The sequence below is a fragment of the Nelumbo lutea genome, chromosome 4 (assembly GCF_056320005.1).
Source record: "Nelumbo lutea isolate HS-2025 chromosome 4, American lotus-T2T, whole genome shotgun sequence".
NCBI classification, from domain to species: domain Eukaryota; kingdom Viridiplantae; phylum Streptophyta; class Magnoliopsida; order Proteales; family Nelumbonaceae; genus Nelumbo; species Nelumbo lutea.
Genome location: NC_142687.1, coordinates 199,557 through 216,486, shown reverse-complemented (window position 1 = coordinate 216,486; position 16,930 = coordinate 199,557). Strand labels below are relative to the sequence as shown.

Here is a 16,930-nt window from a genome sequence, read left to right as displayed (position 1 = left end):
TCCTGTCACTATGATCACCCACTCAGATGAATTCTCAGGCTGTCCCAACATACTCATGTTTTGACCCTTGCTAAGGATCTCACTGAATGGTATATCAAAGACAGCCCAGTCCATACCTAGTGCAATATCATAATCGAGTCTAGGGGTCAGGTGTAACTTTTCAGTTTTGCCTATCAATCTCCAAGGTCCAAGGCAATACTGGAAATCTGGTCCAGTTCATAGATTCAATTAATCATACACTGTATGTGCCTAGGGTCTCACCTTGGCAGTTGAGACAGGCCACCCCAACCGACTTGGTGGCACAACAGTGTCGGCCTTGTCAAGATAGGTCTCCCCAGACCGACCCACTGGCTGTGAACATTCTAAACTAACACGAATCTCATTAAGTGTCTATTTTATGGGTATTACACAGAAACATACCAAGGGAACATGAATCAAATATGCACTTTTATTCATTTACAATAAACTCATAAAGTACATCATCTTGATTGAAGCTAAGGGCATACAAAAATGTCTAACAATTGCATCATACCAATAGTGTGTAGCTCGGTACTATAACGTTCGAGTCAGGAAATGCAACTTTAGAGTTGACGACCTGGTGCTCAGAAAGGTTATGGTACCTGAGCCCGGTGTAGGGAAGCTCGACCCGAATTGGGAAGTTCCTTGTAGAGTTTCTATAACCATAGGTGGGAATGCGTACGATCTCGAGACACTCGAAGGGAATACAATTCCTCGGGCATGGAACGTGGATAACTTGTGTAAATATTATCTTTAAGTCGTATTTCAAGCAACTCGCCAACTGGCAGCCCGATTAGTAGTAATAAAAAAAAGTAAAATAGCTTCATAGTAGAAGGCAACTGAACAACGTCGATCAAGCAAGCAAAATGTTCTAGAATAATTGACTATTTCCATTAGCAAAAGGGTAAGGGGGCTAAAACGGCCGTACAAGATGCAGGCCAAATGGCCGCTTAAAAAATGTTTGATCAAGTTCGAACAATGTGGGGCACGCAAGCCCCAAAAATCTTACAGGAGCACGAAGCCCTTGAAATAGTGTAGAAAACCACCAACACCACCACAGAATCGTCGGCCAAGCTAGAGAGCACACTACTCATCACCACAGATGTCACCCTTAGCCTCCTCGTCGCCTTCCTCTTCAACCCCCTCTTTGCCGTCCTCTTCCTCCTCTTTTGGGGTTAAAGGTTCCTTGTCCACATACATGACAAACTCATGCGAGACCTTTCGTGAAGTGATAGAGTTGATGTCGAGATTGGGAAATAGGGACTTGAGATAGCGGCAACACAACTTGAACCCCTTCTTCATCGAGGAGATACCATCTAACGCTCGCTGCTTTCATACTCAAGAGACTCCAAATAAGAAGAGATGACCTCCTCTCTAGCTCGCTCAACTCTCAGACACACCTTCTGGGTACACTTCGTCCTCGACTCGGTCAATTCGGAGTCCGGATGGGAGAGTTATGCCTAAATTACCACGTGGCGCCAAAACTGTCCAAAATTACTCGATTAGCTTTGTTTTCCACTTAATGCTTTTTTTCGTGTCCTAAATCGAAATATAAGAATAATGAGTCAATTTTGGTATTAAATATGTATAAAAGACTACATATTAAGGGATGCAAATGTTAGTGTATGCCCTTAGCTCCAATCAGAATGATGTACATTATGACATTTAATGTAAATGAATAAATTACATATTTGATTCATGTTATTATGGTGCGTTTCTGTGTAATACCCTTAAATTGGACACATATGAGACTCGTATTAGTTTAGAATCTTCACAACCGTTGGATAGATCTGGGGAGATTTATCCTGTCAAGGCTGACACTGATGTGCCGCCAAGTTAGTTGGGGTGGCTTGTCTCAGTTGCCAGGGTGAGACCTGAGGTACATGCAGTGTGGGTTATCTTGAAACCCTAAGCCGGACCAGGATTCTAGTATTGCCCTAGACCTTGGAGATAGATGGGCAAAACTGGAATGTTACACCTGACCCCTAGATTCGATTATGATACTGCACTAGGTGTCGGGACAGTCCAAGAATTCATCTGAGTGGGTGATCATAGTGGCAGGATCAACCCCTTTGTCGAACAAAGTGAATAATCGAGGATGCACTTTTTCTGATGAAAACCAAAGCTACCGGCAGCCGATTTCAATCATTGAAATTTGTTTTGAAATATATATTATGGTTTCAAAATGTTTGCAAAAGGTTTTAATTCCTGGGATCCATATGAGTAGAGAGTGCAACACTGTACCTTACAGTTGAGGGAGGGGTAATTTCTTGTTGGGCAGTGTTTGATCATTATGGGCTGAAATGTTAAGTGTAAAACCATTTAGGGTAATACCTGATTGGTTAACCTTGCATTTGCATACAGTCCTTGGGTTTTTATAAAGTGGATTGACACAGGGACCATTTAGTATAAATGTTGGGCCCATTAAGAGCCCATGGTGATGGATTCAGGGGTTCACTATTTCCTACAGTGAATTCGGCCAGGCTTTGTAACAGAGACTGGGCTAAACCCATGTGGTTGATATATAGATCAATGTTTGGGTCCCATGCCATATAAGGATATCCACTAGCAGCATTTTGGAGGATAAGAGAGCACATGGACTTAATGGGCCTAAAGCCCAATTCAAACTGGTTTAATATGATTAATTAAAGAATGTGTGATTTTGGGATTTAGATTAGTAGATATGATAAAGATTTATCCCTATCCACTCAGAGAGTCCAGATCCAAATAAAGATTTGGATTAGGAAAGTCCTAATATGATTTTGAGGGATGATCTTTATTTGCGGATAAGATAAGTGATTATAGTTATCTCTTAAAAAGAGTCCTGATCCTAATACAAGATTTAGATTATGAAACTTCTAATGGGATTAGGAGAACTTCTCTTTAAGGCTATAAATAGAGAAGACGGGTGAACCCTAGTTCACCCAATCAGATTACAAATTCAAGAGAGAAGATAATTCTTGTTGGATTGACGCCATCTTCTACTCTTGCCTTCTCTTATTGCTACCGCCATTGCCAGTTTGATCTCTACCTGTAGGAGAGATCAAGAAAGATTATTGATATCAATTTTTGGAGAAAAACTGATATGAAGTCGTGCTCACTCGCCTTCCATCAGATTCTTGGTGAAGAATCAGGTTCTTACTGAAGGACCACCCTGTTGTTTCTACTCCACCCTACACTGTGTCATATTCAGTGGGAACAGTCTTTGGAGATTTCCTTGGGCGTGAACACCTTCATTGGGAGTTGCTATTATTCTGTATCAGGTATATCCCTCTCCTACCTTTTTGGTTTCAGATCTGGTATGGTTTAGGGTTCAGGATTGATCATTGAAAATGCAATTTTTTTTAAAATAGGGAATGTCATTCCCACATGGGAGAGAGAATTTTTTGAAATTTCACCCAACCTACTTGCAGTGTTCGGCTATCCATATGATGAATCTCTCGTCCCTTCACAATAGACATCAAGTGTGCGATCAAGCTGGGGTGAGCTTGGCTTGCCGACAATATCAGCTCGTCCCAAAACCATTCTGCATGCCATGCCCCCATGAACACCTTTATCGCAACTATAGGAATAGTTCACCGAATCGTACACCACAAGTCCTACGGGTGATTTATAACCGTCATGCGGATCTAGTAACCGCAACTTAGCACATCCCGAAACTACAAAAACAGCTCCATAAAAGACTAGAAATATTACTTGATGGCAACTGAACCTTAGATACCTATAAAACAACCCTAGGAGCACTCCAAAAAATATACGCGCTCTTGAACTCTCTCACATATTCTCATTCAAATCTCCTTAGCATCTGAGTGTCTTCCTCGGTAAAGACAATACACTCAGCATTGCCGGATGGGATACGAGGGAGTACTTCAAACGTAAACTATTTTCATAAAGTTCGTTGGCACTTGGAGAAGGGGGCGGATTACCACCTATTGTAAAATCAACAGCGAATTGCACACATAGATATTCCCGATGTGCAGTTGGATGCTTTGTTTTCAGAACGTAGGATTTTTGCTATCTTTGGTTTCTTCTTCATTCCAGAAGGGTGTGGATATACACGTGGCTGTACCAACTACGACTGAATGTCATAGGTTGCGTACGAGGCGCAACTCTGTTGCCTATATGTACGAAGAATTGAGGCAAATCCCTAGTTGAGAAAGGGTGCCGGGAAAACTAATTTCATTTATCAATCGGCGTTGATGGCGCTTAATCCACAGCTGTTTCCTAACGGCATGCCCGTTCCATTTGAGAACGAGATGTTCGTCTTGTCCAGGGATGGAGTTGAATTTGAGATCGATAAGATCCCAGGGTCAGTTTCTCACCTGTTTATCACTCTATGTTTGCACAAGTTGTGTCGAATTGAATGATCATTTTGAGTTTGGATTGATGAGTTTAATGCCTTTGCATCCTTTTTAACTGATGTTTGTGATTTCATGTAAAAACTTCTTAGAGACTATATATCCATGTCATGGTTTCTATCCCCTAAAGAGACCTCTGGCTGTTTGGTTCATATAACTTTTCTATAGGATTATGTACTTCGTCCTAGTTTGTATACTAATTATGTGTTCAGTGAAATATAGGACAAGATTTATGGAATTTATGCAAAAGATTTATAGTTTAGAAATGCATTGCCTTCAAAATTTTTTACATTTGTTATCTGCGGTTTTTCCTTTTTTTCTTTGCCTTAATTTTTAATCCGCGTTCTGTTTAGTTTTTTCTCTTATTTATTCGGAAAAGCATATATTGATCTTAGCAAATATGATCAGTAGTAACATATATTGTAGGGTATTCGTTGATGATGGAGGAATTGTAATTTGGAGAAGAACTGCTTTAATTTTTTTTAAAGAAATGTAACATCTATAAATATGCCGTTTTTTCTTTCTTTTTTTTTTTTTTTCTATAGGTTAACTTTATATCTATATGCCAATTGCAGTTCTTAATTTGGGTAGATGTTGCAATATTTTTGGAACTCTCATAATGGCTAACCTAAATATTTCAATATTTTCTTGATCACTGACTAGTCTTTGTTATATGTATGTTGCGATCAGATCTAATGGAGGTAATGTTAAAGCAAAGGGGACAATCTACTTGTCGAACATACGGATCGTGTTTGTTGCTAGTAAACCAGTTGGCAGTTTTGCTGCTTTTGATATGCCTCTGGTAAAGAGTTTCTTCTGATTCTTATAATGTCAATTGCTTTTCCTAGTTTTTTGTTTGGGTAAAGTGTTCTGGTAGCCAATCACTCTGACAAATATTAAATATTTATCGAGTAGACATTTGTCTCTGGATGTTTTGCCCTCAAGTAGCTCTAAATGTTCTATTGGATAGTTATTATGTGCATCCCCAAAGTGGTGGCTTCATACCTTATCAAGTTATCAACTAGAATTTTGCAACTTCCTGGTTAGGCACATACAATTTCTGGATTAATAGGTTGCCTTACTAAACTAATGCTGACAAGAAAAATTAAAGGGAAAATGATGGACAAGGATATATGAAATAGTGGTGGTTTTTTGATGCTCTTATTGGTAGCTTTGTGCATTGGTAAATTCTCAGGCAAACAAGTGTGTGAATGTGGGTTTAAGTCTGAGAGCAGCCACATTGTGCAAAGTGCCAAATGTTAGGTGCATATCTGCCTACCCCTCCCAAGACCCTGGGTAACCAGGATTATAGTGTGAAATATGATGATTATAGTATAAAGAGGAATGTAATATAGCATGCATGATGTTAAATAGGACAATATATATCATTTTTTTTTGAAAGTTCAGATTTTCTGGCTCAGTATGGAGGCTTCCTTGAATAGAATCTATGTATTCCTTTGTTGAGATGCCTGAGATTCTCCAATGTGTTCTCTAGTTTTTTGGAAAATATAACAGGGATTATTATGTGATTTCTTATCCTGTTGGGCTTTGTTCAGCACTTTTCCATCTTGACTGTTTCTTTTTTTATTTTGTAGATATCATGTTAAGGATTTATTTCATGTCATGATGTCAATACACTCTTTATTTTATGTTTAGGCGACATCTTCTCATAGTTAAGTTTCTAGTGGCCATTCCTAATAGGGAATTTGCATGGTTGTAGCCACTAGCCAGTATAGTTTTTCATAGCAACACAAGGTGATGCATTTTATTGGGCTGCTTGATATTTGTGGCTAAACCAAGGAACATTTTTTGTTATTCCACAACAAGTTATATTAGATAGCTTGATAAATCCATAGTTGTCAAGGTGCCCAAGCGATTCTAGTTGACAACAGAGCACCTAGTTGTCTTGTTGCCTAGGCAATAAGAATTTTATAAAGTAACAAGCTAAATTTTAGTTTAGTTCCCTAGTTTTATATACCAATTAGCATTCATATTATATTAATTGAAAAATAGCAATTCTCTTTGTCAGTAACATTAAATTCTCTTGCAAAACATGGCAAAGCATCATATACGAATGACTAGCATTTTAAATATTTAATGTTAGTTTGGCTAGTTTCCACCATTGAAGCAAAGCTATGGTGAGCAAGGTTGGGACGATGGCTCTTGACAGCCTATGTGGAAAAAGCCTAATTGGACATCTTGAAGGGTGGCTGGTTTTTCATGAAGAAAGTAAATGAAGGGTACAAGTAACAGATGGCATGGAGGATTGTAGGACGTTTATTGGAGGGGACATAAGAAGCCGTCTGGTTCATAACTGATCCATCTAGGACATTGGTCTGATATCTGGTCACTTATGCCCTGTTTGGCATTGTTCCTCCTTATTTCTGTTCCTGAGAAAATTTCTGTTCTAGAACATTTTTCTTGTTTCCTATTCCTGAGAAACAAAGGATGCATTTGGTCGAATGTTCCTGAAAAATGTCTTTCCTGGGAAATGTCTTCTGTTATATTACCCTATAAAGGGATGGCCTTTTGAAGCCACTGCACTATTGGTTGTGGTTTCCCTTTCATTTTCTTTGGTGTAGTGTCCTCTCTTGATTATTTGTGGTCATGTGGTTGAGAGAAGGTAGTAGGAGTTGACGGAAAGGGAAGACAGTTTCCCTTTCAAACCAAAAATACTGCTCTGCATTAGTTAAGGTAAGAGGTGATTAAGGGAGTAACATGAGATAGAGAAATCTATAGCAACTGGTAATTCAAACCACGGCATCCTGTAACATCTTCAAAATATACTTTGAAAATTAAAACTGAGATCTACCATTTTGTACTCTATTTAAACAATTCAACGCTTACCTTGGTTAGTACTCTGTTTAAATGTTTCAGTCGAAACAAGACAAACAAAGGAACAATGATTTCTACCATTTTTGTAGGTAAAATGAAGGAAAAAAGGAGATCTTATCTGTGGGATTTTTACCAACCAAAAGGGATTTGGTAACTCGAACCAATAGCCATGGAGAGAGCTGAAGTTCAACCAACTTGCAAAATCGAGAACAGTGGGAAAATGACAAAAACAATGACACAGATGTATAGTTTTGCAGGTAAAACAGACGGAAAAAACCAAAAAAGAGATCTTACCTGTAGGATCTTATTGCTGGTGGAGAAAGATGTTGGGAGAGGGTTGGTAGCAATGGGAGACTTCTTGGTGCAAAGAAGAAAGAAGGACGCAAGGCTTCTAGGTGCGGTGATAGAAAGAATAAGAGGAGATTTTAACCAATGTCTTTTTTTTTTCTGATTGAATTTACAAAACTGACCCTCTCACATGGGAAGCCATCACACGTTTGTTATTTTAAAAGGATGATGTGCATGTGCATATTCCTGGGAAATGAGGTCTTCCTTACTCCATAGGAACACGTTCTGGGCACAATGTTCTTGTTCCGGAACAAGCCATTACTCATTCAAATGGTGTTCCAAATGCATTTCTGCTCCTGAGAAACAAGAAGAATACAAGAAATTGTAGAGAAAGGGCTGATTAGTTTGTGGTCCCACTGGTTTATCTATTATTGATGTTATTTTCTGCTGTTAGCTTTAGCTGCTGTTATTTTTTTCTTCTTTCATATTGGCAGCAGGGATACTCCTATCATTGTAACTGTGGTTATTGTCAACTGAAATGTTTCGGAGAAAGGATGTGAAACTGGGCCTTAAGTGATCACGTGTTGGTTGGTCATTGAGCTTCTGTATAGATGGAAATAAAGATGTATCTTTGTTTACCTCAAATTAGCATATTGTAGCCATGTCCAAGACTTGCATGCAGGGGGTAAGCAAGCTTCAATGGGATTCTCATTCATTTGAAATCTCCACCATGCTGGAACAACCTAAGTCTATACATAATAATAAAAGAGAATGATGATGAAGGCTTTGATAAAGGTTGGATAAATGATTTGGATGACAGAGAAGACGACTTTGAAGATGAAGCAAGCAGAGGAAGCATGATGAAAGGAGGAAAGAGGGATAGATTAATTGATGAACCCATGAACACTGAAATCCTCTACATAGTAGAGATGCTAGAAAGTGTAAAAAATAATACTACAGCAACACCAAGGGGAAAGAATGTTGAGTCTAATCTTCATGAATTCTAGTGAGTTGGTTGCATGGGAATTGGAAAGGAATGATTTTACAGGGATGGAGGGCAGCACTCCACATCCTATGCCAATGCAATGGGTATGGAAAGAAATAGAAGAGACAATTTCAAGTAAGATCTGAATGAAAGAGGTTTTGAAAGAGGAGCTAAACCTCTCAAGATATACACTAGGAAGAATGATGAGGGGGAAGGAATGGAAGAGAAAGAAGAGAAATGGGATTGAATGGCTGAAATGTGGAGTGGATACAATGAGGGTAATGGATTAAGATGGGAGAAGAGGTGAGGGGTAATTAGAACCTAGATGAGTAAACAAATAGATAGAAGCAATGGGGATCCTAAGTTGGAATGTCTAGTGTTTAAGTGCCAAAAAAAGAAGATTCATTAAGTACATGTTTTGGAAAGAGAAGCCCAATATGGTTCTAACTCAAGAATCCAAACTAGTAGAGATAGACAAAAGATGGGTTAGGAGCATTTGGGCTTGTAGGAGTTTAAGTTGGTTCATAGTACCATCTTGGGGATTATTAGGTAGATTCTAAAAGGAGCTAGTAGGCCAATATATGATCTCGGTCAAGATGAAAATTTTGAAATATGGATTTCACAGGTAATGACAAATGTATATGAGCTAGATGTGTATAGGGAAAGTAGTGCAATGTGGGAGGTGCTTTATGCAATTAGAAGGCTTTGTGAGGACTCATGGTGTCTAGGGCTGACTTTAATGTATTAGATATACTGAGAAGATGAAAATTCCCAATTAAAATATCGCAAGTACTGTTAATTATTTGAAGGAACTACCTCTACTACAAGCAAGCTACACCTAGTCAAGTTAAAAGAGGGATCTGACAAGGAGACCCTTTATCCCCTTTGTTATTTACCTTGGTGGCTGAGATCATTAGTAATTTGTTGCAAACAGCTGATGGGAGGAATCTGTTTCGAGGTTTTAGGGTGGGAAGACAAGATCAAGTGGCCTTCATTTGTAGTTTGAAGATGACACTCTAATTCTGGGGGAGTTTAGGAGTTTGAGGAAGTGAGAAATCTTAGGGAAATTTTGGAAATTGTGGAAAGGGTGTCGGGGCTGAAGGTGAATTTAGCAAAGTGTAGCTTTGTGGGGATCCAAATGACTAGATTAGAGATACAAGAGAGTGATGCTATCCTTGGGTGTGGGATCCAAGAGTGGCCTATGAGATAGTTGGGACTTCCTTTTGGGGGGGGGGGGTTCGAGCGAGGCAAGATTTTGGGAGGGGGTTTTGGAGAGATTCGTGAAAAGGTTAACTTCTTGGAAAAGGAACTATATCTCAAAAGGGAGTAGAGTAACCTTAATCAATTCTACTCTTATGAACCTTCCAACTTATTAATTTTTAGTCTTTAAAGCCCTTGTTAAAGTAGTGCAAGAAATTGAGAGATCAATGAGGAATTTCCTTTGGGACTCGGGAGGGAGTGACCAAAAAAACCATTTCTTGAATTGGGTAGAGGTTTGTAATCTAAGAGAAGGAGGTGGCTTAGGTTTGGGACGACTAGTAGAGAAGAATAAGGCTTTATAATAATTTAGTTTCTATTATTGATAAAAATGGTGAAATTTTGGGAAGACTTGTGAATTAATTCCTTTTCTTGAACTTCACCAAAATGTCCAGCTGTCCTTGAAAAGTTGGGGGAAAAGTTGTGTGGCTGGGGTAAATTTGGGAGAGGAGTACTTGCCACTTTTGGCTGAGATCCTAGGATGTGAGGTGAGAGCTTGGCCCCTGAAGTACCTAGGCATGCTGTTGAGGGGAAACTATATCACTTTTGCTAAAAAAATTACATCTTGGAAGAGAAACTATCTCTCTTTTGGGGGGAAGAATTATGTTGATCAAGTCCACCTTAGCTAATCTGCCCATCTATTACCTCTCCACCTTTAGAATCCCGGTGAAAATCACAAAGCAATTAGAAAATTGATGAGGGATTGTTTGTGGGAGCCAGGAGATGAAAAGAAATAACATTTGGCAAAGTGGGAACAGGTGTGTAAACCAAAGGAGCAAGGAGGCTTGGGAATTGGGAACCTGATTAAGAGGAATACAACTCTCTTAAGAAAGTGGTTATGGAGATTTCCCTTAGAGGAAGACAGATTGTGGCACAAGACCATTGAAAGTGTTCATGGTGTTGTGGGAAATGGCTGGGATGCAAAACTGGCGCCTCACACTTCTGCAAGTTCCCCTTGGAAAGCAATCTCTGAGGTACTACCTACTTTTTTAAATTCTATCCGTTGTGATGTGGGATGTGAGAACAAAATCTTATTTTGGGAAGACCTTTGGCTTGGGGACCTACCACTAAAAAATGCAATTCCCAGTACTATCTAACAAACCTCAGGAGCAAACTGATTTCTAGGTTAGGCAGGCCTTCATCACATGGTTTAAATTGGGATTTCAGGTTCAGAAGGGGGTTGAGGGACAACAAGTGTGAATCCCTTATCCTTTTACTCTCTCTCTTGGAAAAGGTTTTGTTGGGTCAAAATCTCTTGGATGGTAGAGTTTGGTACCCCTCCCCTGATGGTCACTTCTCCTGTGCTTCTTTCTTTAACCTCCTTATTAGTTTAGAACCCTTGGGGGTAAATCTCCCGGCGAGAGAAGTTTGGCACAAACCAATCCCTCCTAAGGTTCAGGCTCTATGTTAAGACCAAATAATTTGCCTCTCTCCTAATGTGTGTCTCCTTTGCAAGGCCGGTGGTGAGACCCTTCCTCATTTACTACTTTCTTGTTCATTTGTAACTTGTATTTGGGACTACTGCTCTCTTTTTGGTTGTAGATGGGTACCCCCTCAGGATGTGGCTAGCCTATTTAACTCCAGTTTCTTAAGGCAACAAAAGAAAAAGGGAAGATCTTTATGGAAAATCATAAGAACAGCCTTGGTATGGACCATTTGGGAGGAGAGAAACCAAAGAATCTTCCAAGAAAAGAGTAGATCAATGGAGGAAGTGATTGAATCCATAAGGATCAGATCTGCACATTGGGCTAAAAATTTGGAGCTGTTTAGAGATGTTTCCACAAATGACTTATTATGGAAATGGTCTAAAGTGGTACAAACAAATACACACAAAGAAGTAGTGATAACGGAATGGAAACCTCCAAGGCCAAACAAATTGAAATTAAATTTTGATGGGAGCTCCCTTGGTAATCCGGGGAGGGCGGGTATAGGGGGAGTTTTTAGGAACCATCTAGGTGCAGTTGTGGCTTTATTCTTTGGGTCAATTGGATTTGGCGACTTGGTTAAGGCTGAGACAATGGCTCTCTTACAAGGAGTAAAACTAGCAACACATATGGGTGTTAGAGAGCTTGAAGTGGAAGGAGATTCCTTATTGGTTATTTCTTGGGCAAAACAAACTAGTTCAGCTCCTTGGAAATATAAATTTGCTTTTAGGGAAATTGACCACCTTGCAAAAAGTTGTAACACTAGCTTTGGATGGGTAAGGAGAACAGCAAATGGACTGGTGGATGTTCTCATAAGACAAGGAGTGGACAGACCCACTCTATTTTGGGCAATGTTGTAATCTGTATTGGTAAAGGGGGCACGGTAAACAGGGTGGCCATTCTGGTTTCCGATGTATTTGAGCTATTGTGTAGCAAGGATCTGTAATTTTTTCTAGCATTAATAAATTACTCTTTGTGCTGATAAAAAAAAGGTTGTGATAAGAGGATTTGGGCTCTTGATGTTAAAGGTTCCTACTCTTCTACTTCATTCTTTAGAAATTTGATTCCCTTTGTTTATCCTTGACCCTTTCCTGCTAGAGAGTTGTGGTCTAGTCTGATTCTTCCAAAAGTAAAGATATTTTGTCAGGAAGTTGTCAACCAAATCATTAACACCTTGGGAAGGCTCCAAAGGAAGTGAAAAAGTTGGTATCTTTAACCTCATGTATCTTTTGTCTGAAGAGTGGGGAGTCTACTAACCACTCTTTTGCACAACAAGTTTGGCAACACTTGTTTTCTGTGGTGGGTAGGATTTGGTATGCCCCAAGTGAGGTGGTGGAGGTGCAATTTTGTGTAGTGTGGTGTGAAAGGAATGCTAGACTTTTTGAGGAAATTCACAAATTAGGCGAAGAGCTCACTCTAATCAGGGTGGCACATTGGGTGCTGGTGATAGAGGAGTTTAAAGGACTTTTGTTGAATAATTTTTTAAGGGGAAGGCAAATAGTGGCTAGGTTCCAAACGAGCAAACAACAAACTTTGCTGGTTTGGTCTCCTCCTGCAGCAGGTTTAATCAAGTTTAAGTTTGATGGGTGTTGCCTTGAGAATCTTGGACCCCCAGGGGTGGGGGGTGCTGTGAGAGATCAGCATGGTAATAGTACTCTTTCTACTCATTGGAGCTTACGATATTAGAAGAGCAGGTTAATTGAGCTTTTGAACAAAGCGGAGGTGTCATTTGTTCAACCTTTCATGTGAAGGCAAAGTAGCAAAATGGATTCTTATCGGATTTGCTGTCAATGTGTGTAAACGGAGATGGATACAACGACATAGAAAAGGTTCTTACAATTTGAACCTTGAAGCAAAAAAGTTCGCTCTTCGAAGATTGCAAGAGTTAGGACCAACAGTTCTTGAAGATCGGGGAAGAGAGGAAAGCTACAATTTTCCTAGTCGGAGAAGCAACACAGTGGTTGAAGGGTTTTGTTGATGGTGTGATGTTCTCTGTTAGAACTATAGGTTGGAGAAGTTCTTTGAGATAGAAGGTATGAGATGGTATTGCAGTGGAATAGGAAAGGTTGGTTTGTAACCATGGTAGAGTTCTCTGAAGAAGCAAATATGCAAATGGTCTACCTACCAGAAGGAAAGGATGGTAGTGGCTGGAAGAGGATCTCTAAAGAACTGCAATAGTACTTGTGCTTCACAACCTTAGAAATTCTGAGAGAGAAGTTGAAGGAAAAACTAAAGAAGGCGCTCGTCCTATAGAAACGAAGGAGAGCCCAGAGTCTAACAGGACTACAGTGAGTTCCAGTGACTACTAACAAAAGAAATGGGGGTTGATTCTCATTGCTAGCTTGCATAACATGCCAAAGTTGTTGATGGAGGTGGAAAATGGTGACTGGGAGAAGAGGCATGTTATTACTGCAAAGGAGAAACTGAGTGACTGGAGACTAATATTGGATTCAATGGTGAAATAGCTTAAGAGTAAAAATGTTGTCGCCTTTTTTCCTTTTAGCAATAATAGGGCTATCATTGACGTAGGAGATGAAGTGATGGAAGTTTCAACACTGAAAACTGATTTGGGGCTGGTTTTGTTTGAAAGGTGGAAGACATCCTGTATCGAGAAAGAATTTACCAAAGCAAGCCCTATAGTAAAGTTGGTAGGGTTTACGTCCAACCCCTGGAAAGGATATCTAGTTGTTAGAATAATATCTGCGGTAGGTGGATCTTTGGAAGTTTTTTGCTTTGATGAGTTGTACGCTGTGAAGGCTAAGGTGCTTGGGGTGAAACCGTAGTGCTTTCCTCGCTCCTATGATCTGTGGATGGAGGGACATTGAAGGTCGGTCTAGATCGCTACGAAAGTCGAAGTGGTGCTATGGAATGGTTATTTTGAGGTTGAAGAAGATGATGAAGATGTTTCTCACGCGGTGGAAGGAGAGGAAGGAAAGGGGAGCGGAAAAGAAGTTTTAGGTTCGTAAGATGAAGTCTTACGATTTGGGCCGAGAGAAGAGGATAACAAAAGAGGAAAGTTATTTAATATTTTTAAAGAGGCTGACAAAAAGGCATTTGTAAGTAATGGCAATAAGGTAATTTCTAGAAGGAAGGGCTTAGAAGGAATAGGTGTTAACAAGCTGACTTTGGTTGGTGCGGAGTTTGGGCCATGCGGGCTTTGCCACTTGAATAGCTGAGATGGGCCGAATAGGCTAGATAGCCCAAAAGATGTTGTGCCCAAGTCAGTCAACTCTCGTGTTTCATCTTTCAACCACGTGATATAAAAGGAAAGGGTAATTATGGACAATAACTTGCATCCATCTTCTTCCTTTTAAGCTCTGATCATCTTTCTCTCTCTCTCATCATTTGAGACATAGAAGAAAGAAGACTAGTAGGGGTTTGGCCATCTAGGAGGTTGGTGAGGGTCGGTGAGTCTAATTGATTGATGGCGAAAAGAGTAGCAGGATTTAAATATCATGTCTCAAAACCTCTTAATAGGTTAGGAAAGGTGAAGAAAGAGGTGTGGGAGTGGGTGACCACAAAGTTTGTTTGCACTGAACAGTTTAGCTCATCAAATTGTTTGAAAGCTTCGAAGGCTGAAATAGGATCAGATGCGATCCTATATGATTCTCAAATGCTTTTACTAGATTTTGAGGATGGTGTCTCACAAGGCAGGGTTGTGGTAGAGAAGCGTTTTCGGGTCTTGATGACAACTGTTTCCTTTGAACCAGCTGAGATTGAGGGGGGCGGAGTAATTACTCTTGGCGATGCATCAAAGAGTAAAGTAAGTTCAAGAGGAATTGGTAGTAAGGAGTTGGATTTGGTTTTCAGGGGAGAAACGAGTGTAGTGGAATTGGATCAGGTGTGCGAGTAGGAAGTTTTGAGAAAACCAGTTTTAGTAGGAAAATTGGGGGGTGGATTTAGGTAGGAGGATTGAAGGAATTTCGGAAAATACTGTTAATGACACTCTTAATACAGGGGAACTGAGAAAATCAAGAGGGTTGGGAAACAGGCAGCTTGTTCACGTGACCAAAGTCTTTCATCAACTTAAGGAAGGGCTTGTTGGGGATGACCCTTGTTGCAGATTCAAGAGAGCTAACAAAAGGAAGGGATCAAAACTCAAGGCTCAAGGCTAGAGGTCAAACCTTTTTGAAAGATAGAGATAAGGCAACCTCTTTGGAGTTAGGCTCAGCCAAAAATATTTCAGGTTCACTTCCATCTAATAAAAAAGTTGAAGACTCACAAAGGAAGAAGGGGGGAAAAATAGGATAAAGCTTACAAAAGAGAAGGAAGGTAAATAGAACATTAGCTGGGAAGGAAGACCTAGAAAAGGTGGCTGTGGAGGGAGGGGGGAAGGGTGAGAAGAACACGAGTGTTGGAAAATAATGCAGTTGCAGAAGCTCAAGGTGAGGAAGAAGAGGAAAGGAGAGGGGGGAGTGGAGTTGAAGAGTTTTTTGAGGAAGGTAACTCTGAGAAGGGGAGAGTAGATATTGATCATCTAGTAGATAGACACAGGTGGCAATTGGAAAATCTCTCTGGTTATTCTTTTTTGGAGGGGAAACAACAATGAGAAAAGCAGTTGAATAGTTAAAAAAAAAACAGAAAGGAAGAATTTAACAAACCGAGAGTTCTTGCGGAAGGGGCAAGGCTTGGGAGGAAGGTGAAGGGGGAGAAGAAATAATTGTGGACGAAGAATGATTGGGGGTGGTGTGAAGTGGCTGCTGACGAGGAGGGAAGGTTAATAGTTTTAGCAGAAGTCTTTCTTTGGTGCATGGATTAGTCTATTTGCCTTCAAGGTTTTGTTTCAAGTACATCTTATCCTGGTTGTAATAGAAGAGAGAGAGGTTTGATAAAGGATCGAGCTGTTGGCATTTGCCGGTTTTTATTTGCAGTTTGGATATTTTTTCTGTTGTTTTTGGTAAAAGCCCTAGGAAGGGTTGGTTTTCAAGTCTGTAATTTGGATGTTTGCATTAATTCAAGGTTTGAAACTAATATACCAGTAGGGGTGGAGAGATGTCATATTCAAAGGGGATTGGTCAGACTGTAATATATGTTGGATAAAAGCACAGGATCATCTACCCTGGGAATTTCAGGGAGTGGTAGCATTTGGAATTTCATTGAATGCCTTATTCGGGTTCCTAGGTCTACAAATGTGTTGGCAAATTCCCTAGCAAGAGAAAGGGTGGGGAATGAGTCTTTAGTTTGGGGCTGCCCAGGTCCAGACTGTAATTTGTAAATTTTATGTTGTGGTGTTTATTTTTAGTGGTGCTCCTTTGTATTTGTTTATGCTCTGATGTTCTGTTTTGAACAGTTGGGGTTTCCTTTTTAAACATATTTCAGTTACTTGTTCTGAGTTGGACAGATTTTTTTTCTCTATAGTCTTGGAGGAGAATTGGGAAGGCCTATTTGCAGAGCACTTTCAAGACCAATGTTAGATCGTTGCCCTAGCCCTTATGTTGGCTTACTTAGGAAAGACATCTTATAGGCCCTTCACCTTTTTTAATTTTAATAATATATGGCTTTCAAATCCTTTCTTTATACAAATGGTAATGGAATGGTGGGAAGAGGGAGGAATGGGGGAAGGATGGAAAGGATATATCTTCCATGAAAAGCTTGAAATTTTGAAAGCTAGAACCGAAGTATGGAATAAAGGAGGAATTTGAAAGGCTAGAGGAGAGGAAGGAATTAATTCGTATTAGAATTGAGCAGTTGGATCTAAAAGATGCCTGAAGACAATGGAAAAATCAGGTAACAATTGAAAAAGTAGTTTAAATAATCTTGATGCG

At 39.8% G+C, this 16,930-nt stretch overlaps 1 protein-coding gene across 1 annotated transcript in view; it reads left to right on the top strand.

Moving 5' to 3' along the window:
• Positions 1-4,171: 4,171 nt before the first annotated feature.
• Positions 4,172-16,930, top strand: part of LOC148853272 (classical AGP protein) — a 34,320-nt gene continuing 21,561 nt past the window's right edge. Inside the window, exons 1-2 of the mRNA XM_088986793.1 lie at positions 4,172-4,327; positions 5,067-5,178. Coding sequence (XP_088842919.1) covers positions 4,218-4,327; positions 5,067-5,178 — 222 coding nt within the window. The 5' untranslated portion in view covers positions 4,172-4,217. The remainder of the gene's footprint in view (positions 4,328-5,066; positions 5,179-16,930) is intronic.